Source organism: Melospiza melodia, chromosome 11 (assembly GCF_035770615.1).
Source record: "Melospiza melodia melodia isolate bMelMel2 chromosome 11, bMelMel2.pri, whole genome shotgun sequence".
Taxonomy (NCBI): Eukaryota; Metazoa; Chordata; class Aves; order Passeriformes; family Passerellidae; genus Melospiza; species Melospiza melodia.
The window spans coordinates 2374603-2399492 of NC_086204.1; the positions used below are offsets into that span (position 1 = coordinate 2374603).

General features: G+C 46.8%; 1 protein-coding gene across 1 annotated transcript; it reads right to left on the reverse strand.

Moving 5' to 3' along the window:
- Positions 1-6568: 6568 nt before the first annotated feature.
- LOC134422755 (uncharacterized) lies at positions 6569-11303 on the reverse strand. The gene is made up of 3 exons (XM_063165145.1): positions 11025-11303; positions 8835-8865; positions 6569-7080 (listed from the first exon to the last, which is right to left on the reverse strand). The coding sequence occupies exons 1-3, from the start codon at positions 11298-11300 to the stop codon at positions 6725-6727; spliced, it is 663 nt and encodes a 220-aa protein (XP_063021215.1). The 5' UTR covers positions 11301-11303; the 3' UTR covers positions 6569-6724.
- Between the last annotated feature and the right edge of the window lie 13587 nt (positions 11304-24890).

The window sequence follows — 24890 nt, forward strand, 5'->3', positions numbered from 1 at the left end:
ACAATCAATCCTCCCTCCAGGAGTTCTTTTCTGTTCATGAGCCATTAATTATTAATTATCTTCTGTTAATGGGCCAGTGAGTGTCCTGCATAAAATCCCATCATCCCATGGGGAGATGCTCCGCCCAGGGGAGGAGCCAAGCATTCCTACCTGGATACAATCTGAGCTTTGGGACACCACAGCAGCCTTTGCCCCCTGCATTGCCAGAGGAGCAGCTTTCTGCTGCCCTGCATGGCCAGAGGGAGCCCAGGCCCATCTGCAGCAGCCCTGGAGCTGCAGAGGAAAACTCCCCCCTTGTGCAGGATCCCTGCTGCAGCAGAGCCACAGCTGGCACTGCAGGAGGGCTGAGCCCCCCTGGGATGGGGCTGGGACACCATGGGATGGGACTGTGCCACCTCCCTGACACACAAGGGAGAGGGCATGGTCTGACTCTGGCAGTGTTGCTTTGTGTTACTGCATTTTTATTTTTATTTTTATTTTTTACTTTTATTTTTCCTATTAAAGAACTGTTGTTCCTACTCCCATAATTTTGCCTGAGACCCCCCCTTAATTTCAAAATTATAATAATTCAGAGGGAGGGAATTTACATTTTCCATTTCAAGGGAGGCTCATGCCTTCCTTAGCAGACACCTGGCTTTTCAAACCAAGACATTTTCATAAATTCTAGAGGGCTCTGCTAAGAATTACTAAAAGTGGTTTGGCTGGAGCACACTGTGGTTTAAGCTGTCTAAATATATTGTTACATCTCTGCCTTCTGTGCTGTTTTTGATGTGCTTTGAGGCACTTTCTGGATGAACTTTCAGATCATCCTTGAACAACCTCCATTGACCCTGGAGAGTGCAAAGCACCAGGGTGTGGGGGTGATAGGTGACTGTGGCTGTTTGTTGAACAAAAAACCTGCTGATTATATTGTGGTTACTTGTATTCAAGTATTTATTTGTTTAAAAATCTGATTATTTCATTTTTAGGACTACATTGTGGCTAACTTCTAAAGAGACTGAAATGTCTCCTTCAAGGGCCATTTGCATCTCTGATCCTGGGGAGGCTGTGCAGTGCAGTAAGCTTCTGACAGAGCAGAAAAATCCCCTAGTCCTGTTGAAAAAACCACCACACTTTTTTTCCATGGTTGAAGGCACATGACCATCTATTTATACACTCAATCTCACGATGTATTCATTTTCTTTGAAATTATACTTCCCATAGATTTGAAAGCACATTTAATTAAAATGCATCAGGACATAAAGAAATACACCACTTTTACACAACCCTGCACCTTAGTGAAAAGGCTTTCCAAGAGGCAAGTCTTCATTTCAAAATGTTGAAAAAAAAGAGGGGTTTTCATGTAAATTAATGATTTGACAGTTCTGCAGAGAGATTTTCTTTCAGGAAGGCAGCGTTTCCATCCTGAGGTGTGTGGGTAACACATCTTCTAAATCTGCAGTGCATTCCCAGATGCCATGGGCAAGGAAAGGAGGAACATTTAAACATTGAAGGAATCCAAGCACTGGCATTTGGTTGATGCTGGCATTGATTACTCCTAATGAAGGATAAGCAATTAGTTCTGGCACTCAATTGCTGCTCATCAGCCATAATCTGCCAATGTCCATCTGGCTTTTTCACTGCTCACTGGCCATAATCTGCCAATGTCCATCTGGCTTTTCCACTGCTCATCAACCATAATCTGCCAATGTCCATCTGGATTTTTCACTGCTCATCAACCATAATCTGCCAATGCCCATCTGGGTTTTCCACTGCTCATTGGCCATAATCTGCCAGTGTCCATCTGGCTTTTCCACTGCTCATCAGCCATAATCTGCCAATGTCCATCTGGGTTTTCCACTGCTCATTGGCCATAATCTGCCAATGTCCATCTGGATTTTTCACTGCTCATTGGCCATAATCTGCCAATGTCCATCTGCTTTTCCACTGCTCATTGGCCATAATCTGCCAATGTCCATCTGGATTTTTCACTGCTCATCAGCCATAATCTGCCAATGCCCATCTGGATTTTTCACTGCTCATTGGCCATAATCTGCCAATGTCCATATGGATTTTTCACTGCTCATCAGCCATAATCTGACAGTGTCCATCTGGCTTTTCCACTGCTCATTGGCCATAATCTGCCAATGTCCATCTGGGTTTTCCACTGGTCATTGGCCATAATCTGCCAATGCCCATCTGGATTTTTCATTGGTCATTGGCCATAATCTCTCAATTTTCCACTGCTCATCACCCATAATCTGCCATTGTCCATTTGGCTTTTTCACTGCTCATTGGCCACAATCTGCCAGTATCCATCTGGCTTTTCCACTGGCCAGGCTGGAGAATGAGTGTGAGTGGGGGATGGCACCTCTGTCCTCCAAACCTGCTGCTGCTCTGCAGTGCCCAGCCGTGGGGCTGCTTGTAGCGTGGCTCTCAGGTTGGAAACCCTGGGGCCAGATCAGCTGTGAGCTCAGAGATCCCACTCCAGCCTGCAGCAGGATTTTGGTGCTGTGGGACAGCAATAATTTTTGAGTCAGACAGTGCAGCTGCTCCATGGAGTGGATGTGCTGTAGTCTCTGGATTTCTTTTAAGGCCAGGAATCAATCTCAAGCCAAGAGACCAGCAGTGCCAGGCTGGACTGTTCAGAATGGACAGGGGCAAGCAGGAACTCTCCACGTGTGCAGATTCCAATTTTGCAGCTGACACCTGATGCTGCCAGTGACAGAGAGGCTGTGGATGCTGCAGCATTCCCACATCTGCCCCTCTGCAGCCCTCCATCAATTTACCTTGGGGATATTTGTTTTAGCAGGGTGACCCATTGAGCACGTTCTGATGTCTCCTGCTGAAGTGACAGGTTTAACATTTCCCTTCAACCAGGACAGATTGTTACAGATTCCCATTGTCAGCACTGTGCAATAAACCACTTTTACCTCGTGCTGGGAGAAGCCGGCGAGGCCTCAGCGACACCAGCCTGGTGTGAAAGCTGGGGCAGAGCTGGAAGCAGCTGATGGTGGCTGCCCAGCCCTGGCACCAAGGCTGAGCCCCCGGGAGGGAGCTGGGGCTGCCAGCAATGGGACAGGGCTGTCACAGCTGCCAGGGTGCTGTGAGTGCCACACCAACAACCCTGGCACCCCCTGAGAGTGAACAGGGGCAGAGGCCAAACTCCCCTTTGCCTCCTGCTCCAAAGAACCGGGGGAAGGCACAACAGTGAGCACCAAACTCTCTGTGGGTGGCAGCCCTGCCAGGCTGTGCTGCCTCCCCACATGCTGAAGGTGCCCTGACCTGCAGCTCCCGTCAGAGCAAAGTCACCTTTTGATGTCCCTTTCAAATCCTGGTGGTGAGAAATGGCACAAGGTACCTCAGTACCTCTCCAGAGTCTGTCTGGGGACACAGGACCCCAAAGGAAGCTTGGTGTGATATATTTATTATTCCCATAAAAGTGAATTTCTCAGGTTTATTGCCAGATGGCTCCTTTGATAAGAACCTGTTTGTTCACTGGGGTGGTCAGATCTGTGCCACTTCATTCCCTGGGACAGAGAATGAGCTCTGCAGCAGCACTAATGCCATTATATCAGTTTGCCTGACCCTAGCAGCCACAGGGTGTGTTTGCTGTTTAAGAAGAGGTTTTTAATGTACTTTGCATGCTTTGGCATCATTAATGGCTTAATGAACAAGGCTAAGAAAGACTTTTGAGCTGGATTCCATACAGATGTTTAGCACCCTCCATGGGACTGAAAAGATGATTTCCCTTTCCCTTGAGGCGAGCTGGGAGAGGAGGAGATGCACAGTGTGAAAGGAGCTGGAGATGTGCTGCTGTGTCAGCAGCACTGGTGGGTCCTGGCTGTCCCCAGGAGAAATCTGCAGCTGATGGACCCCAGAACAGCAGGCTGCTGCTGCTCCAGAGAGGCACCAGGGATGGGGTTGCTGCCTTCTGGGAGGGAGAGGGAGAAAGGAAGAGATGTGGGGGTCCAGCAGGAGAAAAAATGCAGGAGACACAGCCTGGGACCGGGGGGCTGGGGAGAGCAGCTCTGGTGCCTTCAGGTCCTGCTGGAAGAGCACTTGGATAAAGCTGCATGCTCTGCACCAAGGCAGCTTCTGGAGCATTGAACCATTGACATCTGGCACAGCTGACCACGGGCTGTGACCCAGAGCCACCAGGTTGGTGACAGACCCTCCAGGTTGGTGGCCCTGCAGCCTGGGCTGTGACCAGACCCTCCAGGTTGGTGGCCCTGCAGCCTGGGCTGTGACCCTGACCAGACCCTCCAGGTTGGTGGCCCTGCAGCCTGGGCTGTGACCCAGACCAGACCCTCCAGGCTGGTGGCCCTGCAGCCTGGGCTGTGACCAGACCCTCCAGGTTGGTGACCAGACCCTCCAGGTTGGTGGCCCTGCAGCCTGGGCTGTGACCAGACCCTCCAGGTTGGTGGCCCTGCAGCCTGGGCTGTGACCCTGACCAGACCCTCCAGGTTGGTGGCCCTGCAGCCTGGGCTGTGACCCAGACCCTCCAGGTTGGTGGCCCTGCAGCCTGGGCTGTGACCCTGACCAGACCCTCCAGGTTGGTGGCCCTGCAGCCTGGGCTGTGACCCTGACCTGACCCTCCAGGTTGGTGGCCCTGCAGCCTGGGCTGTGACCCAGACCCTCCAGGTTGGTGGCCCTGCAGCCTGGGCTGTGACCCTGACCAGACCCTCCAGGTTGGTGGCCCTGCAGCCTGGGCTGTCCTGTCCCTGCCAGAGCCCTCCAGGGCCTCTGTGAGCTCTGTCCCTGCAGAGCCTGCAGCTCCTGGCTGGGCTGGGGGCCCTGGGGTGCCCAGGGCTGTTCTCCCCCAGGGAGGGCTCAGCTGTCTCTGCCTGCAAGCACAGGATGCTGCTGCCAGCCCTGCTGCCTGTGGGATCCTTTCCTCATGCAGTGAGGGAGAGGAGGAACCAGGCACTGCAAGGATTCTCCTCTCCTTAGGCTGAGCTGATCTTTGGGGTCTTGGAGCCAGATCTTCATGCCAGCTGTTGCAGGGTCTGGATTTGGCTGGTCTGATGTGCAGAACAAAAAGTTCTTCATGCCCAGCAGACCCTTCTGGGCTTGCTTTGCCTCAGAAGAAACTTGAGGAGGGTTGAGGGGTGCATGGAGCTCCCCGTGGAAGATGGGGAGTTCTGCCCTGGGACTGTGCAGTGCAAACTGATCTCACTCTGTGCTGACACTGCCAGCCTCTCAGAGAAGGGGAGGTCCTTTAGTGAAAGCAGATAAAGGGTAGAGAAATGTGTCAGTCAGTTATTTTTTCAGCCTGTGTCAAAGAACTGAGATACACTTGCGGTTTGTAAGGGTGTTTCTTGGTTTTTTTCTTTTTTTCTTTTTTTAAATTTTAAATTAAGGAATCAACAAAGCCATGTAAGAACCAAAGTATAATTTTAATTGGTAATAGATTGTATAAAACCAAACACAGGACTGCAGGCACAGCAGCAAAAACTTGACTTTACATTCTCTGAAGTTACAATACATAGAATATAAAATTATAAGAGCAAATAGCACTCCTAACTGCCTCAGTCCACCCCAAGCAATCATTTCTTTCCATCCAGCTTCTCAGCTGCTTTGCTTTCCCATGAAAATCCATGGTGGTGGGAGCAGGAAGGTCCATGGGAGCAGGTCCAGGTCCGTGAAGGTCCAGGGGGCAGGAAAGCAAAAGCCAGAGCCCCTTGGAGAGCCTGCCCAGGCGAGGGAGAGGAGGAAGCAGGCTGTGAAGCAGCCTTGTGAGAGCACTTGACCTTGCTGAGGTTCTGAGGTGTGCTGTGACCTGCAGGTGACCATTTGGGGTGGCACAGCAGAGAGAGCCTGCAGTGAGCAGGGGAAGGGTGCCCTGCTTCCCTGCTGGCTCACATTATCCCTGCTGTGCTCCTGGCAGTGCTCTGTGCTGGATGGCAGAGCTGTGTCTGTGGGAAGGGGGGGATGCTCGGCCCTTCCCCATTTCATGGCATGGTGTCTGCCCTGCCCTGCCCTGCCCACTACACAGCACGGGAGAGAAAACTCTGGGAACAGCTCTCCAAGCCTCCATCCTCTTGTCTCCCCTCTGTGCTCACTTTCCCCTACCATTAGCTCTCCTGCACAGCCTCAGCAGCTTTGTGCTGCCCAGCCAGCAGTGATCCATCCCCCTGGGCTGCATCCCAGGCTCCCTGTGCTGGGCTGTCTGCACCATGCCATGGAGCTGCCTTGGATTTCACTGGGAAGCTCTACTGGGAAGCTCCCTGTGCTCTGAACTGCCCATGGGGATGGAGTTTTCTTGGTGTGCTTCCCTTGCTAGTGGCAAGGCTGTGGAGAGGGCTGAGAAGCTTTTCCTGTGCTGTTTCTGAACCATTTTGTCCCTCTGCTGTGGACAGGTTGTTTCACTGGCAGCTTGTGCGAGAAGGATATAAAATATCTTGTCTTTATGTAGCACCTCTTGTTAGAAGGGACCCAGGGGACTGACCAAGTGAAATGCAGTCAGCTGCAGAGTAGAGCTCCTCCCCAGCTCAGAACAGGCTGAATATAGGCACTTGTTTTTCCAGGATCTCAGAGTCAACCCCACAAAGCATCCAGGGGTTTTCTCCCTCCATCTTTTGCAGCCATCCATCACCACCAAAGTTTGCTGTTCACTGTCACTGCAGGACACGAGCTTACTCCAGCAAGCTGAATTTCACCCAAAGAGACATTCCAGATTCCTCATCCACGACCTGAGGTTTCCTGGAGGAAATAAGGGAGGAGCTGACTCGGAGCAGTCCTGCTACATTTTAAACAGGCCCCAATAAGTCTGAGTCTCCAGCAGATTGTGGTAGTCCTCCTTGTTTTTCTTACAGTACAGTTTGTCTCCCTTCTTCAGGAGGAAGGGCCTTGCAAAGTGGACTGTGCCATTCACAGCCCCCACAGCATTGTTGAGCGGGGTTGATGTTTTATTTTCGTAAAGCATCACTGAAAAAGGCGCCTTATGGGGCTCCTTGCGGAAGAGCTGAGCATAGATGAAGTATCTGCCACTCTCCTGGATGATGAGGTACTCCCCTTGGCCCTGCACAATCCCCTTGCAGTGCTGTAATTTCCACTCCCAGATCAAAACTGTTCGGTCTTGTGAAGAAGACTCGTTCACTGAGGAAAGCACAGACAGAATGGTGTGGTGAGCAACCATGTCAGAGTAATTCTGTCTCCTTTTTCTGTACATGAGCATGTTTTATCGCTGCCTCCCATTCTCTCACTCCCCATTCACTTCTTGACTTTCTAACAATTATTATTTACTTGTCATTCTACTTGCTGCTATTAGAATTATTACTGTTATCCTAATCATTAATAATATTTCTATTAATAAATACAATCATAATATAATATTATAATAGAATTATTATATTATAATCTAATTATGATGTAGTTATTATATAAGTATAATATATAATCATTATTTATAATGTAAATATAATATTCCTATTAATAAATATATTCTATATATTATAAACATAATAATATATAATGTATTATTATATATTATTATAATTATATAATTATTATATTTATAGTTATTATAGAAATATAATCGTTATATTATTATGATTATAAATATTATAATTAGTATAGTAACAGCAAGTTACTATAATAATTATAACATTTATAATTATAATAATTGTAAATATTATAATAATTATAAATATTATAGTTATTATAATAACTTGCTGATATTATGATATCGAGTAATATTATAATATTCCTCAAAATCATTCCTTTTGAGTTTACTGACTTCTAAGAAGTGCTAGAAAGGAGTCTCAATCTGCCAGGAGAGGCTGTGAAGGACCTCTGTGGCCATGGGTGGCTCTCTGTCAGGACAGCTTAGCTGTGGAAAGCACCCTGGAGATGGGGGATTTTCAACACTGAGAGTTGGGTCTGAGCTGGTCTCTAACAACAAAAAATTCCCAGGTGGAATTTCAGCTGGATCTGAGGATGATGAGGATGACAGTAATCATGCTGTGGTTACAGCCCTTCAGGAGGGGAACAGTCATTAGCTGAAATTCTGTGTGTGCAGAAGTTTTTCATTTAATTAATTAAACCTCTCTGAGGGTTTCAGCCACTCTACCGGGCATTACTTTAAAGCTGCCCTGGGGTTTGCTTGGAGAGCTGGTGATTAACACCCAGGAGCTGTAAAAGTGATGAGCCTTGAGAGGCTCCCTGGAGCAGAGGCTGGGCGGAGTTAAAGGAATAAAGTAGGGATTTATTAAAGGAATAAAGTAGGGATTTATTAAAGGAATGAAGTAGGGATTTATTAAAGAAATAAACTAGGGATTTATTAAAGGAATAAAGTAGGGATTTATTAAAGGCCTTCACAGTACCAGAGCCTGGCCAGGGCTACACCCAAGATGGACCCTGGGTCACGAGTTCTCACACTTTTATAACTTTTGGTCCATTTCATCTTGGGGTTAATTGTTCAATTCCAGCTCCAGGTGATGCAGTCCCATTTGCTCTCCTCCATTCCCTGTTGTTTGCACTTTTTGGGCCTGAAGCTGCAGTGGTGCCCTTGGTTGTGGGGCTGGAAAAGGATTGTTCTGTGTGACTGAGCTGTGAGGAGAACCTGCCAACTCTTTATATGGAGCTCAGAGTTATAAACAAATGCAGAACAGAATCTGGAAAATATGAAGGCTCAAACTGAAGGCATCAGTGTGGGTTTCACAGGCCAGTTTTGGGGAGGTGCAGGTGACTCACACAGACAGAGGCAGCTGCTGGCTGCCACCCTGTTTGTCACAGTGCCCTGGGGACTCTGTCACTGCTCACCCCTGTCCTTAAACAGCCCCAGGCCTGTGACACAGCCACCCTGTGCCACAGCATAAGGCAGAAAGCAGGTCTAGAATCTCTGTACTTACAATGTCCATGTGCCCAGCAGGCCCCCGGTGCCTGTGGAGAGAAGCAGGGCTTGGTCAGTGTTTTCTCCTGTGATTTTCCATTTATCAGTGAACTCAGTTAGAGGAGCATTATCATTACAAAAGCATTCTCCCAGGAAGAAAAGTTTTTTTTCCTACCCGCTATTACAAACACAAGCCCTGTTTTGTTACGAAAAACCAGATGTTTTCCAACAAAGTTTTGAAATGTTTAAAATAGGTCCATTTTTTTCATATCCTTTTTGGTGGTATTTGCACAAAATTAAAAAAAAAAAAAAAAAAGACAATCAATCAGCTGCAACCTGGAGCAGACCTGGTAAAAGTCCTACATTCCTCTTGGGTGACAGGATTTAATTCCATGCCTGGACCCAGCTCTTGTGAATGCTCACAAGCGATGGCTCTGTGGACGAGGACTTGACTTAAAGCCAGTGCAAAAACGTGAGAAGCTGCACAGCCTCGTGCTAATTCACCCTCATGAAACCCATGAACCTTCTGTGCAGAGTGTGGGGTGACTCAGGCAAATAAAATCATCACTGCCACCCCGGGCAGGCAGGGCAGGCAGCACAGCTGCTGGTTTGAAGCCTTTTTCCCTGTAAGTGCTGAACTCAGGGCCACAGGCACAGGTCTTTCTGAGCCAGCAGTCAGTCCTGCAGTGCCTTTCCAGCCCAGGGTGTCTCCATGGATTGGAAACTCCATGGCAAGAGATTTCAGTCTGTCCCCATGACTCACAGCTTGGGCTTTGCTCGTGGAGCTCCTGCTCCTCCTGCACAGCAGCTCTGCTCTCCCTCTGGCAGAGCGCACAAAAAGCAGATTTGGGATCAGCTCACAGGCACAGGGACCTGCTTCTGCCTCACACCTCTCACATCTTACTGAATGCAAGCTCAGAAATGCTTGAATTCGCTCTTGGAGCACAACCTCATTCCTTCCTTAGGAAGTAGCTGTCCTGAGTGCTGGGGAGGCTGTTGGCTGCCTTGCAGGGAAAGGCTTCCACTGCCCTGTCCTGCTTTCCCCAGGACTGAACAGGACTGAAGGCAGTCCTTTCACTCACTAAAGAAACTTTCTCTTTACTAACAGAAAGTGAGTAAACAGAAAAACTTTCCTGAATAGAAGAAGGGAAGGAGTGGAACATCAATGTGCTCATTGCCATCAGGGGGATTCAGTTGTGGCTGCAGCTCACAGAGCTGGTGCTCCACACCTCCCAAATGGGTGATGGAAGCTGTGGGTTTGGGGCTAAAAATGGATTAAAAGCAAATAATTTATATTGGGTTTTTTTTATATTTTCCTGCTATAAGATGCAGAGAATGTTTCTCTCTTGCGGGAATTTAGCAGACTTTGTATTTTATTTTTTAAAATTCTCTGCCTTGTAGGATCAGTCCTCAGAGGGGTTCCTGGCATCATTATGCCCCAAGCAGCTCCCAGACCATGGGAACAAACTACCCTACCTCTTAACAGAAAGGGTCTTTTTCCTTGTGCCTTCCCCTGATGAACTGGAACCATAGGGAGGTACATTACAGCGGGATCAACCCGGCATCCCAAATGAGTTCTTGGCTCCTCCAGAACACAGATTCACAGTTTGGAAAGCAGAAAATAAGAAGCTGACTTGCAGCCCGTGAGTCACTTGGCTCACGAGTATTTCTGTTCAGTACTGCGTGTACAGTTAGGAAAAGCTCGTTGGGATTAGTTCATGAAACACGGAGCAAAACGTGATTCAATAACTGGTTTTTGTGCTAGATTGTAAAAACCAAGCGTGAAAAGGCTTTGTGCCTGGGGAATTACCACGGATTCTCAGCCTCTCTGGTCCCCACAGAGCATCACCACTTGATATCACATTGGAACAGTGCACATCCAGTGCAGGAGAAGAAAAATCAGAGAAATAAAACCTGACTTTTTTTTTTTTAAGCTGAAGGAAACGAGAGGAAAACGCTGAAGACGTTGAGGAATTGGTGAGACAGTAAGGGATTGGTGCAAACATCCTCAGCTGAAATCTTGGAAATTAGCACTCTTCAAAGAGGAGAGAATTACTAGGTTGGAGTTAGCTTATAGCATCAACACAGCACTTTTAATAATTATTAAATTATTAACTTAATAATTTAATAATTTTTAATAATTAGGAATAAACACTGTTAAAAATTAGGAATGAACACTGCAGAGTTAAGAGTTTTGCTTTGTCCTTACCTGCTGATAGAGCAAACAGAAGCCGATGGGGACCAGGGTTGAGATAATAATCAACACAAAAATGAGAGCATGAAAAGCCACCTTCAGGTACTTGGATCTCCTGTTCTCTGGAGCACTCTCATCCTCCAGCATGGCTGGTGGCTCCATGATGCCCGACATTGGTCCAGCTGGAGGGGAGGATGAGGATGCAAGCAGCACCAGGGCTGAGGAAGGCACTGCCAGGATTCCCGGGGTCCGTGTTGCCACGGCGGGACATGGACAGGATTTTATACTCATGAATTCCCCATGCTAATGAGGCCAAGAGGAGGAGCCACAGGGTTTCATCATCAGCCCAGGCTCCAAGGCAGTGAGTTTGCACTTCCTCACGAAACTGAGGCAGGGAGCTTTCAGCTGGCTCCTGGCCCGGGAGGCCTGAAATGAAACCAGTGACGGGCGCCAAAAATTGGGATATCAGCGCAAGGGGTCAAAGTTAAAAACCCTGCAGGGAGCTCAGAGCTCACTGGATGAGGGACGGAGGGATGAGGTGCCAAGCACAGGAACCTCACCCTACCTGCTGCTGTCCCTGGAGCTGCCAGTGCCTGCTCTGTCCTGGCAGCATGTGGGATCTGGTTCTCATTCTGACGCCAGATGACAGCCGGGCATTTTTCCAGTTCCCTGGGGACATGATTCACAGTAAAAGTGAAACCACCCTCACTCCAAACTGTGACGCCACAGCCGTCTTTGCAGCAAACGGGAACAGCAAATGGGATCCAAGAGCCAGCCCCAGCTTCCTCCTGGTGCCACTCAAGGACAAGGAAGAGTAGGAAGAGGGTTGGGGCTTTGGAGATGGCTTTCAGCTTGCAGTTTGAAACGAGCTGGGTTTCAAGGTCTTCCTGAAATAAATTTTAGCTTTTCCTGTTCTATGTTTTTTTTTCTTACCTGCTTTATTCAAGGATTTCCTGAAATAAATTTTAGCTTTTCCCATTCTATATTTTTTTTCTTACCTGCTTTTTGAGTTCTGTATTGTGGGAACCAAACTGTGATTAAAGCGTTGTGTGGAGAAGGCAAACAAAAAAAGTTTTAAAAAAGCAAATAGGATTGAGAAGTAAAAAACAAATGTAAACAACAAAAAAAAAACCTAAAAGAAATGTTTTAAGAGTCAACCTTGGAAGTAGTTTAAGTAGTTTCTATTTTTACATCCTGCACATTCTTTTCTTTGAATGTGAAGAAGTGCTCTCCATTGATTTATTTAGAAAAGAAATTCTGATGTCACAGAGATGTCACTGAGAGATCTCTGCCAGCTCTTCTGCACTCCCTTTCTGGGGATGGAATGCACAAAAAATGAACTTTATAAACTTTACTCTTGGTTCTTCTCTGCCTCTTCCCAGCCTGTAGGTGAAACCTCAGCTCTTCTGGCTGCATAAAGCCAAAATTAAATATCTTTGTGGAGCTGCCTGCTGTGGCAAAGGGGAGCCTCGGGGTGGCTTTCCTGTGTCACCCCCACAGCCTGAGGAGGTTTCCTGCCTGACACCGTGGTGATTTCACACGATTGATGTCAAGGACACAAGGTACTTTCCACAAACTCCTTCCAAAGGAAATCATTTAAGGACTTGGCCAGCATGGGGAGACCTTTTGACCAAACACAGAGCTATTATTGCGGCCACAGATAGAGCTCAGGGCAGAAAATGTCAGTCCTGGCATGCAGAATTTGCCAGTTACTTCAATAAATGCAGGGTTTAAATGGGAATGATCACACAATGGCAGGGCCAAAAAGGATCTGGAGTTGAATGCTTCTGAATATTGAACAGGTTGGACTCTACCTTGAGTCCAGCTGGTATTACATTTATTTTATATCCATGATGTCATGGTACATTAAGCATGGATCCAGTTGCCCCACTGTTAAGGGGCAGCACTGGAGGGCAGTGGCCAGGGACTGTAAATCTGCCTTTTTGTGGTGTTATTTGTAAATACACTGCCAGTGACTGTAAATCTGCCTTTTTGTGGTGTTATTTGTAAATACACTGCCAGTGACTGTAAATCTGCCTTTTTGTGGTGTTATTTATAAATATACTGCCAGAGTTGTAAACCTGCCTTTCCTTCTTGTTATTTGTAAATACACTGCCAGTGACTGTAAATCTGCCTTTTTGTGGTGTTATTTGTAAATACACTGCCAGTGACTGTAAATCTGCCTTTCCTTGGTGTTATTTATAAATATACTGCCAGAGTTGTAAACCTGCCTTTCCTTCTTGTTATTTGTAAATACACTGCCAGGCACTGTAAATCTGCCTTTTTGTGGTGTTATTTATAAATATACTGCCAGAGTTGTAAACCTGCCTTTCCTTCTTGTTATTTGTAAATACACTGCCAGTGCTGTAAATCTGCCTTTCCTTGGTGTTATTTGTAAATATACTGCCAGAGTTGTAAACCTGCCTTTCCTTCTTGTTATTTGTAAATACACTGCCAGTGCTGTAAATCTGCCTTTCCTTGGTGTTATTTGTAAATATACTGCCAGAGTTGTAAACCTGCCTTTCCTTCTTGTTATTTGTAAATACACTGCCAGGCACTGTAAATCTGTCTTTCCTTGGTGTTATTTGTAAATATACTGCCAGGGAGTAAACAAAACAAAAAAAAAACAACAACAAAAAGTTATTTGTAAACACACTGCAGCCCTGTGCCTGCATGCCAGTGTTGCCACAAGCCCTGTGCAGGGCTGGAGGAGCCCTGGCAGCAAGCAGCATTTCATTCTGCAGGTCCCACCAGCCTCAGCCAGGCTTGGGAGCAGTGAAATCACTGTTTAAATTAAGGCTCTCTCTCTCTACTTACAAGAATATTTATGGCTGCATCTCAATTGCATTTCACCTACAGACCCCAGCAGTTTTTGTTCAGCCAGTGTGTAACCTTGTTGGTCTCAGTTAAAAAAGCAACAACAAAAAAAAGAACTCAGGCTGAGCAGAGCAGAATATTCAATCACAACCAGATTTGGGCTCATTCTCTTCCTAATTTCTCACACTTCTCAAAAGCAGCCTCAGCTCTCGGAATGGGATTTTGCAACCAGTGTGTAAATTGGCAGGGCGTCCACTGTATGTTGTTGTCATGCTTCCTTTTCTTTTTTTTTTCCTCCATCCTCATAGTCTGTCAGGGAGGCATGGAAACAAATTAAGTGCAGAAGCAGTTGTGCTCTGCATGGAGGGACACAGGGACATGGTTCAGTTGTGGACCTGGCAGTGTTATATTCATGGTTGGACTCCAGGATGTTGGAGCTCTTTTCCAACCTAAATGGTTCTAAGAAACAGGGTGTGACTCTTACCTGCCTTTTTGCCCTTACTTCCCTTCTCTGGTATCTTTAGAACATGAGTATTTGGCAGGCTTCACACACTGGTAATGCCACAGCCCAAAATACACCAAGGTAATTTCTGCCTCTGAATTTCCATTGTGTCGGGGTGTGGAGGCACAGGTGTTTGACTCCTTGCCAGCTTCTTAATCCAAAATATCTGTTCAAATGATTACAGGGACTATCATGTGCTTCACTGGGGACCTCACTTCCTCTGCCTGAGCCCAGCCCTGGGGACTTGTGGTAATGTCTCAAGCACAGACTGGAAGCAGCAGATTTGCCGCAGGCGTTTTCAGGCAGGAACTTTCCATGACTCTGCGTCCCACTGTGACAACCCTCGTTTGTCCCTGTGACAACCCTCATTTGTCCCAGCCCCTCTGGGATTTGCGCCCTGTCCTCTGGGCAGCTGCTCTCCAAAGCCTCATACATATCTGCATTTTTCATCACCAATTAAGGCACCATTGGTGTGAAGTTTGCTTTAATCCTGAAGTAGGTTTCTCAAGTCCTGACCAGCTTGTTTTCTGTCAAAACAAAGATTGCCCTGTCTTTACTTGTGGTGCAGGCGGCATTTCTGTGTTTTTGTGGGAAGGCTGGCATGTTTCCACCTGCCACAGCTTTCCAGGAATATGAGAGAGGCGTAAGAAGCATAGAAAAGCCCTAGAGGAGTTTCGGCACCAGTCCACAGGGGCAGAGAAAGAGAATGATTGATTAATTTGAGTTTCAGTTCTCTCTGTTTTACCCTGTGTCTGGGCACTCCTGCTGCCCCTGTTTCTCCCAAACTGAGTGATTTGGGGTTATGACAATATCAATGGGCAAAAATGGGAAAAAATTTGGGCTCCATGGTGGAAATGCCATTAGGAAGCGAGGGCAGGATCCCTTCTGGTTCAGCCCCTGGGCTCCCTGAGTTCCCATCTCAGGGCCACAGGCTGTGCAGTGGCACAGTGCCAGAGGGGTGCTGGCATTCAGGAACACACAATCACGGAATGATTACATGCAGATGCTTTTATAAAGAGCTCTGGGTGTCAGGGGTACAGACCCAAATCTGACCTGACATGTTTTCAAGATGAACATGTGTCTTGGTTTGGACAGACAGGAGTCTGCTAAGGCAGGCAGGAGCCTCCCCTGAAATGGAGAATGTAAACCCTCCCAACCCCTCTGAATTGCTATAAATTTTAAATTAAGGGGCTCTCAGGCAAAAATATGGTAGCAGGAAATAACAGTTCTTTAATAGGGAAGAAAAATAAAAGGATAAAATAAACAATGCAGTACACTAGAACAACACTGCCAGAGTCAGAACCCAACCTGACACCCTGTGGGTCAGGGTGTTGGTGGCAGTCCCATTGGAAATGTGGCTGCAGCCCTCCTGCAGTGTCAGGGGTGGTTCTGCTGGAGCGGGGATCTGTAGAGAAGGATGGATTCTTCCTCTGAAGATCCAGTGGAAAGAGAGGCAGCTGCTGTTCCTCTGCGGAATCCCGTGGAGAAGTCGTGCTGGTGTCTCAAAACCTCTGGATTATATCTGGGTAGCAATGCTTGAAACCTCAGATTGTATCCAGGTAGGAATGTTTGAAACCTCAGATTGTATCCAGGCAGGAATGTTTGAAACCTCAGATTGTATCCAGGTAGGAATGTTTGAAACCTCAGATTGTATCCAGGTAGCAATGCTTGGCTCCTCCCTCTGGGCTCACATCTCCCAATGGGATGCTGTAGTTCTTATCAGCCATGCAGTGACATTCAATAGCTGTTATCAGCAATGTCCCCTCCCAAGGGTCATTGTGGTGACAGTGAATGTGGTCACTCAAAGAGAGAGATAAGGCAAACTGCCCACTTGAAAAAGGTAATCTGCCATACAGATGGTAATAGAAAACATCTTGCATGGCAATCTTCAACAACGTGTTTTATATTCTATAGTTGTATAACTTACATATTAATGATTAAACTTACATTGCTGTATTGTATACATTGATTTCATCCAATCATGGATTTCTCATGATCCCCCTCAACCCCCTAACATAGTTTCTCATGATTCTTTAAAAAATAATTATATCTAATCACATCTAACAATTATATCATTTATCATATACTGACTACACAAGTGCAGTTTCACATGATCCAGCAAATACAAGGCCTAACATACCTTTAACATTTTCCCAGGCCCCACTAAGCCTAGTTTTTTCTAACTCCCCAAATTTTCTATGATTTTAAAACCTTTTACTATCAGTGGTGAGTGCCCCAGTGGGAATCCTGGGAGTTAAGGGTGAAGGAAGTGATTGGAGCTCTCTGGCACCCTGTCCTGGCTGGTCTCTCATGCATTGCCTGCCCTTGTCTTCCATCTGTTTGTATGTCACTGTCATATTTTCTGAAAAATCCCTTTGTCAGGATTTCTTCTCCCGGGAAGCTGAGAAGCCTCAGAGAAAAATGAAAACAATAATTATCTGATTGCTTCTCCTGTGTTTTGCTGCTGTGGAATGTGGTCTGGAGATTGTTTATCCAACAGGTGAATTGTTTTTACTTAATGACCAATCACAGACAGCTGTGTCAGGACTCCAGAGAGTCATGGGTTTTTAATTAGTATCTTGTTAAGCCTTCTGAAAGTATCCTTTCTTTCTTCTTTATATAGTTTTAGTATAGGATTATTTAATATAATATAATAACCTAAAATAATAAATTAGCCTTCTAAGAACATGGAGTCAGATTCATCATTTCCTTCCTGCCACGGGGGACCCCAAAAATTCCACATTTGTATTCCAGTCAGCCCCTGGCTGCTGGGTGGGTGAGGTTTGTCTTGAATAGTGACAGAAGTGAGGGGTGGGTCTGTGTTCAATGGGATCCTGGAAATTTGCCATCTGGGTATACCCACAGGGGCTGAGTGTCTTCATCAGCCTAATGAGAAAGAGTGAAACCCAGAGAAATTGGGGAGCAATGTTGTCTCTGGCTGTGTTTTCAGCATTGCTGGGGTCAGTGGCAGGTGAGGGCTGCCCTCTGGGCCAGGGATGCCAGTGGAGGGAGACCTGCTCCAGCCTTTTGGCAGTTCTTGTTTGGGTGAAGGATGTCAGGGCCATCTAAGCTGTCAGAGCTGCAGGGACAACACTCTGGCTCTCTTGTTGCAAGTGCAGATTTGTCAAAATTCAGATTGAGAGAGAGTCTCATTGCAATTGGCCAAGTCCTGCATTCAAACCAAAGCAGCAGCAAAGGACTTCAGAGAGGGAGCTCTGTCTGGCACCTTGGAGGAAAACAGTGATTTAGGTAATTCAAAACTCTAAAAAAGTATTTCCTGATGTCTCAGCCCTCGTCCCTGGGGCAGGAGGAAGAAGTGCAGCCTCTGCTGCCTCTTGCTGCAGGAGTGGGGGAGCTGTGGCGTGAGAGTGGAAACTGTGTGAATGGGACAGGATGAAAAAGTGCTAATTATGGTCTTCCAAGGACACCAAATAGGGAAGTGGTTGTTCACATATTTGGCACTCTCCTCACCCACAGAGTACCAGTGGTCATGGCTAATCTGGAAAATCACAGTGGCTCTGCACCAGTCTCAGAAAATCTGTTAGATATTTGCAGATAGATGGGTGAGTTCATTTTCCAGCTCTCAGCAGGGCTGTTGCAGAAACCTGATGTTTGTTCTCTCCTTCAGCTGCAAGCACCATGTGCCCAGGGAGGTCCTCTGGCCCCTCACCCCAGCCCAGCCCATGGCAGGAGCACCAGCTGCTTCTGCCATGGTACCTGAAAGGAATTTGTCCAAGTAAAGACCCCAAAGAGTCCCCCTGTTCCAGGTCTTCATTCTCCTTAACAATTTGGGATTTGTCATCAGTCTCCCTTGGGCTGCAAGGTTAAGCCTTGGCCCTTTCCCTGTGCACTGTGCTCAGGCTGTTCCTTTCTCTCTGCATCATCATTTATGCACAAATCTTTCCAGCAGGACTCTTGGGAGATGTTTCCCACATCCCCACATATCCCAGTTTTCCTTGTGGTTATGTGTGACTGATTCATGCCCTTTCAGGAAGAGGGATACTTGGCTGTGGACTCAGCCCTCCCACAGACACCTTCCAGCTTCCATGTACAGAGTGATTCCTGCCTTTTCCAGCCAGTGTCACCTTCAGGACTCTGCAGCCCCCAGGGGCTTTTCTCACAAACTATTCACTCCTTATTGCATTTCTACTGCAGATCGTTCCTGCCTGTGCAGAGGAGGGACTTGCACCTTCTCCTCCCTCAGTTGTGTCTCATTTTTTCAGGCACTCTCTCCAGACCATTTGAGTTTCACCCTGCCCTTCTGTGACACTCTTGCTCTCGTGCCCAGGTTTGAGACATTTGTACTTCTGTACCCAGCCCTGCACACAGCCCATTCATCCAAATGGATTGCAGGAAAATGAGGGCTGCAGGAAAGGAGATGTGACCAACAGCTCAGGGGGAAGGGGTTCTGGGGGGTTCTGCCCCTTCACCCTGCTGGGGTGAGGCCCCATCTGGGGTCTGCATCCAGCTCTGGGGCTCTCAGCTCAGGAAAGACAAGGATTTGTTGAAGTCAGTCCATAAGAGGGCCACAAAAACGATCAGGAGGATGGAGAACCTCTCCAGTGGAGAAAGATGAGAGAGCTGGGGTTGTTCAGCCTGAAGAACAGAAGGGTCTAGGGAAAGCTCACTGAGCCCTTTCAGTACTTACTGGGGGCTTATCAGAAAGGTGAGGACTGACATTCCAGACAGACAGGACAAGGGGTAATGGTTTTAAACCATTGCTTTAAATGGTTTTAAAAGAAGGGCAGCTCAGATGAGATGGAAGAAATTGTTTACCATGAGGATGGTGGTGATGCTCTGGCATGGAACAAGTATGTAGCAATGTCTTTTCCAGTGTGAGAGGCTGTGTACAGAAGGATGGGGCTCGGTTTTTGTGTGGCATTTCTGAGCTCTTGGGTATGCTGTGGAGTGCAGAGGTGCCTGCATACCCAGGGCATGTTGTGGCAAGGAGCCCAGAGGGAGGAGTGGAGGAAAAGAGCAGTTGTTGCCTCATTTGGCTCTTTCACTCGCCTTACAAATTGCTTTAGGAAAGTGAAGTACTGTTTGTTTATTCACCCATCCTGCTCCTCCTCTGGCAGAGATCCCAGATTGCTGAGATGGGAAAGAAGAAATCCTTGAGAGAGCTGTGAAGCCTTGGCATGGTCCTTTCCCAGCTCAGCCTTTGCATCACCCACCCAGACGCTGACATTATTCTTCTTCTGATCTGTCAGAGACTTCGAGCTCAGAATGTCACATTGCATCAGCATCTGGCAGCCTGCCTCTCTCTGCTTGTGCCCTCCCTGGTGAAATGAAACTGCCCTGCTCTTGCTGTCACTCAGCTCAGAGCTGCTGAGCCCCACAGAAGCTCTTCTGACTTCTTTTTTGAAGCAACATGCTGCTTTTATAGTTTTACAAGTTTTTAGTTTAACAAACACACACATTGGTCATAAAGGAGAAAGAAAACTTTGTGGGCCATCCTGCCAAGAAACCTGAAGCTCTGAAAGTGTTGGCTGAAACCTGGGTTGCCTTTTAGCTCAGCAATGTCAGGGTGCTGTGCAGTGTGAGCCAGGCACCTCCTGCCTCCCCCAGTGCCCCCCAAGGGGCACAGCCCAGCTTTGGGTGAGCCCCCAGGGACCCTGAGCTGTCCCTGCTGCCCACAGCATTGCTCCAGGGTGGCTGTGCTAATTAAACCCTCTTCTCCTCCTACATGGGTGTCTTTGTAGTTTCCCCCCTCTTGACTTTCTCCCCATTGCATCATCAGATGCTGCTTTTATTTCCTCCATGCATGTGAAGAGCCACTGCCTTCCGATGGAGCTGGGGCTGTGTCATCAGCACCTCCAGGGCTGCCTTGCACAACTCCCTGCCCTCGATCACATGAGCTTTGCAAGAGGGGATTTCTGCCCTGGCAGGGCAGCAGATGACGAGCACTGCCACAGGGACACCCAGCCCTGGCACGTGGCTGTGGGAAAGACACTTCTGTGCTACTCTTGGGAGCCAGCAAAGGCTGCTTCAAGATAAGGAAAGCCTCATATCTCTCTCAAGGAATTTGCCAATGCTATCACTGACAACTGGAGGAATGAGAGAGGAAAGTGTAAGCAAAAGATCTGGACTTTGGTTGGCTCACACAGTGGCTCCTTTCACCTATTGAGAGTTTTGTTTCTCCTTTATGACCAATGCCTGTGTTTGTTAAACTAAAAACTTGTAAAACTATAAAAGCAACATGTTGCTTCAATAAAGAAGTCTGAAGAGCTTCTGACTGGTGCTTTGTGCCCTGTGGAGCTCAACAGGGACACGTGGCATGGAGCTGCCCATGCTGAGCACAGCCAGCCTGGCCTGACACTGCTGTGGTTTGGCTACTCAGCTCTGGGAACCCAATTTTTGGAGTATTGCCCTTTCCATTCAGGCTTGTGTAACCGTGGTTGAGCTGAGTGAGCTCAGAGGCCCATCCAGTGTGGATCCCGTCTTAGATACCAGGTCTGATGTGTATTCTGTTTCTGAGGAATTCCTTGTGTGTGAACCGGCTGCTTTCTGAGCCTGTCCCACCTTCCACTTTCCTCTTATAGCAATGACTTCAGCAGGTTATTTTATATGGCCTATTGCATGAAAAGACTTCTGGAAGTCCTTGTTTTCCACTTAATCCTGCTATCTGTTCATTTAATGAGACGTTCCCTTCTGTGTGGGCTCATTTTGTAAGGAGCAGTCAGCACAGGTCCCATGTCACATCCTGATGCTCCATGCAGGGTCCTGCAGCTGCCAAGTTCCCCAGATTTGTGTTTCCTTGCACAGATTTCCCAGCATCTGGGAGATGTCCTGGACAGATCCTGTGGCTTGTATGAAAAGCCTCCCAGGGAGTGTGTGACTGACTGGTTTATGAGCTGAAAATTTGTAAAGATCAAGAAGGAAAAGCATATGGTCTTCCTTCAGACAGAAATGTTACAAGGTCAGACGTAAGACGCAAAACATTTTGTTTTGCTCTTAAGGCTTTTATTTGTTTGTCTTTGAAAAAAAACAGTGTTGTTTTTGAAATGAAGCCCTTTTTTAACATGAAACATGGAAACAATCTTGAAAGGAATTAAGAGAAAATTACTGCCTGTGGGAATGCATCTTTATTTATATCAAAACTACATTAACAGGATTCAGTCCAATCCTTCCACTGATTTGTCCAACTACTGAATTGCATTCCTTGGAGGATTTGGCAGAAATTAAGGGATTTTCTCCTAAATCAAGTCTGTTTCCTCTGATTAAGGACAGTCACCAACCTTATCCTAAAATCTAACCTTTCAAAGGCACGATGCTTCAGAGACTGTGTCAAGAGCTGCCATTTGAGTGCTTTGTGCACTCCCAACAACCCCTGCTCACTGACCTCTTCTCACCACTGGGATCATCTCTTTATTTGGGAGGTTTTACACCAGCCCTGCCTTCTGCCCTTAGCAGGATGCAGGCACCAGTTCAGGAGTTTACCTGATGCTGCCTGGAGGGCAGAAAGGGAAAGCCAAACCTCTCTGATCATTCAGGTGCCTTCTCTATTTACTGTCAGAACAGAAAAGCTGATTGAGACTCGGTGTGAAAAACGCCAATCGCTTGTTTTTAGAATTTTTAAAAGTTTAATAGCAAAAAAAAAAATGGTTATAAAAATGGTAATATAATTAGAGTAATAAAAATTTGGACAATTTGGATTAGGACAATATGAGACAATAGAAACAAAGAGTTAAGGACAGTCTAGGTATGTCTTTCTGGGCAAAATAAGCCCAAAAAAGGACCCACGTTAACAGAGGATTAACCCTTAAAAACAATAACCTGTTGCATATTCATACACCTCATCCATGATGCATAAATTCCATTCAAACACAGGATTCTGTCTGGTCATCACCAACTTCTTCCCCATAATCCTAATGGTGTCATCCTGCCCAAGCAAGGCAGGAAGAAGTTCGTTTCTCCTGATAATGGAGCAATAAATTCTCTTTCTCTGAAAGATTCAGGTGTCCCGTGGCTGCTATCTCAGTGCGAGTCCTCTCTCTAAAAAAGTATCCTACAGAGAATCGTTTCTATTTTAACCTTATGTTATAACCTAAAACTATATTTAACACACTACTTAACTTTCTAACATAACACATATAATATTCATTTGAATATTTGCCAAAAGCCAATCATAAAATACACATTTTTCACACTCGGGCAGAAGAAAAATGAAGATTTCAGTCAGTTTTGCAGCCACAGTGAGGTTTTCTGCCCAGCCCAGAAACTGATGAGCTGGCATTACCAAGCTGGGAGCTGTTGTATTTATTTAATTTTCAACCTCCTTCAGAAGCCCTTCCCATCAGTGCCCCCAGGCAAAAGAACTGAAACTTTTTCCGTGTGTTTCTGGTGAAGGGAGATGTCATTTATGGGCTCAGCAGTGGGACAGGCTGCTGACAGATGCCACTGCCCACACAGAACCTGCAGGGTAATCTCATGTGCTGCAGGGAGCTGCACCTCTCCTGGGGTGAGGCCACCAGAGGAGGGGCAGGCAGAGAAGGTGCAGCAGGAAAGGAGGAGTATTTTTTGTGATTGCAGGAATTCTGACCTCAGAGCATCCCAGGGAACTGCTTTGTGAAAAGTGCGTATTATATGGCTCTACACAGATATTTACTATGTGCATTATGTTGTATGGATTGCATGTTATATGATTAGTAGTGCTGTATTAACAATTTAATAGTATGGTAAATGTAGTTTTGTAGCTGAAATGTACATTTGTGGTTAAATAAGATGTATATGGGATAAACTAAAATAAAATATGTATGTGGGATATTTTTTTTAAAGAAAGGAATGAGGTTCTCACACCAGATGGCAGCCACAGGACACTTGAATCTTTCAGAGAAAGAGAATTTATTGCTCCATTATCAGAAGAAATGAACTTCTTCCTGCCTGGCTCAGCCATGAAGATGCAGTCAGGATTCAGAGGAAGAAGCTGACGCTGACCAGACAGAATCCTGTGTTTGAATGGAATTGATGCATCATGGATGAGGTGTATGAATATGCAACAGGCTGTTGCTTTTAAGGGTTAATCCTCTGTTAATGTGGGTCCTTTTTTGGGATTATTTTTCCCAGAAAGAGGTACCCGGACTGTCCTTAACTCTTTGTTTCTGTTGTCTCATATTGTCCTAAATCCTAATTATCTAAATTTTCATTACCCTATTTATATTGCTATTTTTAATAACCATTTTATTACTATTAAACTTTTAAAATTTTAAAAACAAGCGTTTGACGTTTTTCACATGCTACAAGAAAGGTCTTGTGGTGGCAGGGCTGTGACATTCCCTCTGTCCTGCTGTGCAGCAATCCCTTGGGAGCTCCCACCTCCAGTGCTGGTTCTGTTTACAAAGATCCAGATGTTCCCCCACGCATCCCAGCTCCCACTTCCTGTGTGTGCACCCCCTGCCAGCACATCAGGAGACATCCAGACCTCAGAACCTGAGGGACATCCCAGGCCTCTTTCCCCCCAAGGCTGCCCAAGCTCACTGCCATGCTCTGTAGTTAGAATTCTCTCTCTTGAGCCTGAAGCTCCCTGGTGTCAGAAATGCTGGCTCACTTCTCGTAATTTAGAAAGGTTTATTAAACCTTACCAAAAACACAACAGAAGACTGAATAGAGAAAAAGGTCACAGTGCTGGAAGCAAAGAATTTTCCCACCATGTGCTCGCCCACACAATGGAGATTTCACCTTTTAACCCCTCCCAAAGTTCTCTCCTTTGACCTCTTCTTTGCTGTCCAGTGGTGGAGATCTCTTCCTCAGGTCCTGACTGGAGGGCAGGGGGTGCCACAGTGACAAGCTGACCCTCCAGGATGTCGCAAACCCAGCTGTGCCTTGATAACCATGCAAGGGGGTAAAACACAACTATAAATCTATACAACTTTTCTTAACATCTATACATGATATTTGTCTGTTAATTGTGAGAATCAATCATCACATTACACACCTGTCACACTGGGCAGCTCATTTTGTCACCCTGACACGACTCAGTGTGCCTGCTCTCAGCAATGCCGGGTTCTTCTCACCCTGCTCCAGTTCTGTGGCAATGTACATGGAGATGGGACATAACCTAAACCTTCCTTCCCAGGGAAACCTGAAAAATCAGGCAAAGACTGAATTCTGCCAGTGACATTGGTCTGCTTTTGCATGGGGTAAAAAGATCCCAAGTGAAAGACAAGCAAGAGGCATCGTTCAGCCTCGTACCCATGATGGGGCCTCTCTCACTGCTCCATTGCAGCCACCTCAACCCTCCTGCTGAGCTTGTGTCACCCTGCAAAGGGCTGGGACAGCCAGAACAGCCACAGGGACCCCAACTCCACTTGCAGGGCTGTGATGGGTGCCACATCCTTCATGGAATTTGCTTCAGGGCCTGTGGTGGGGAAGCACCAAAACCAGGCCCAGGAGCAGAGAGCAGAGCTCCAGTCCTGCCCTGCCCTTTCTCTGCTTGGCTTGGGGGCTGCAGGCAGTGTGTGTGTGTGGGTGTGTGAGTGTGGGTGAGTGTGGGTGTGTGTGAGTGGGTGTGAGTTGGTGTGAGTTGGTGTGTGTGTGGGGGAGGGGTGTTTGTGTGGGTGTGT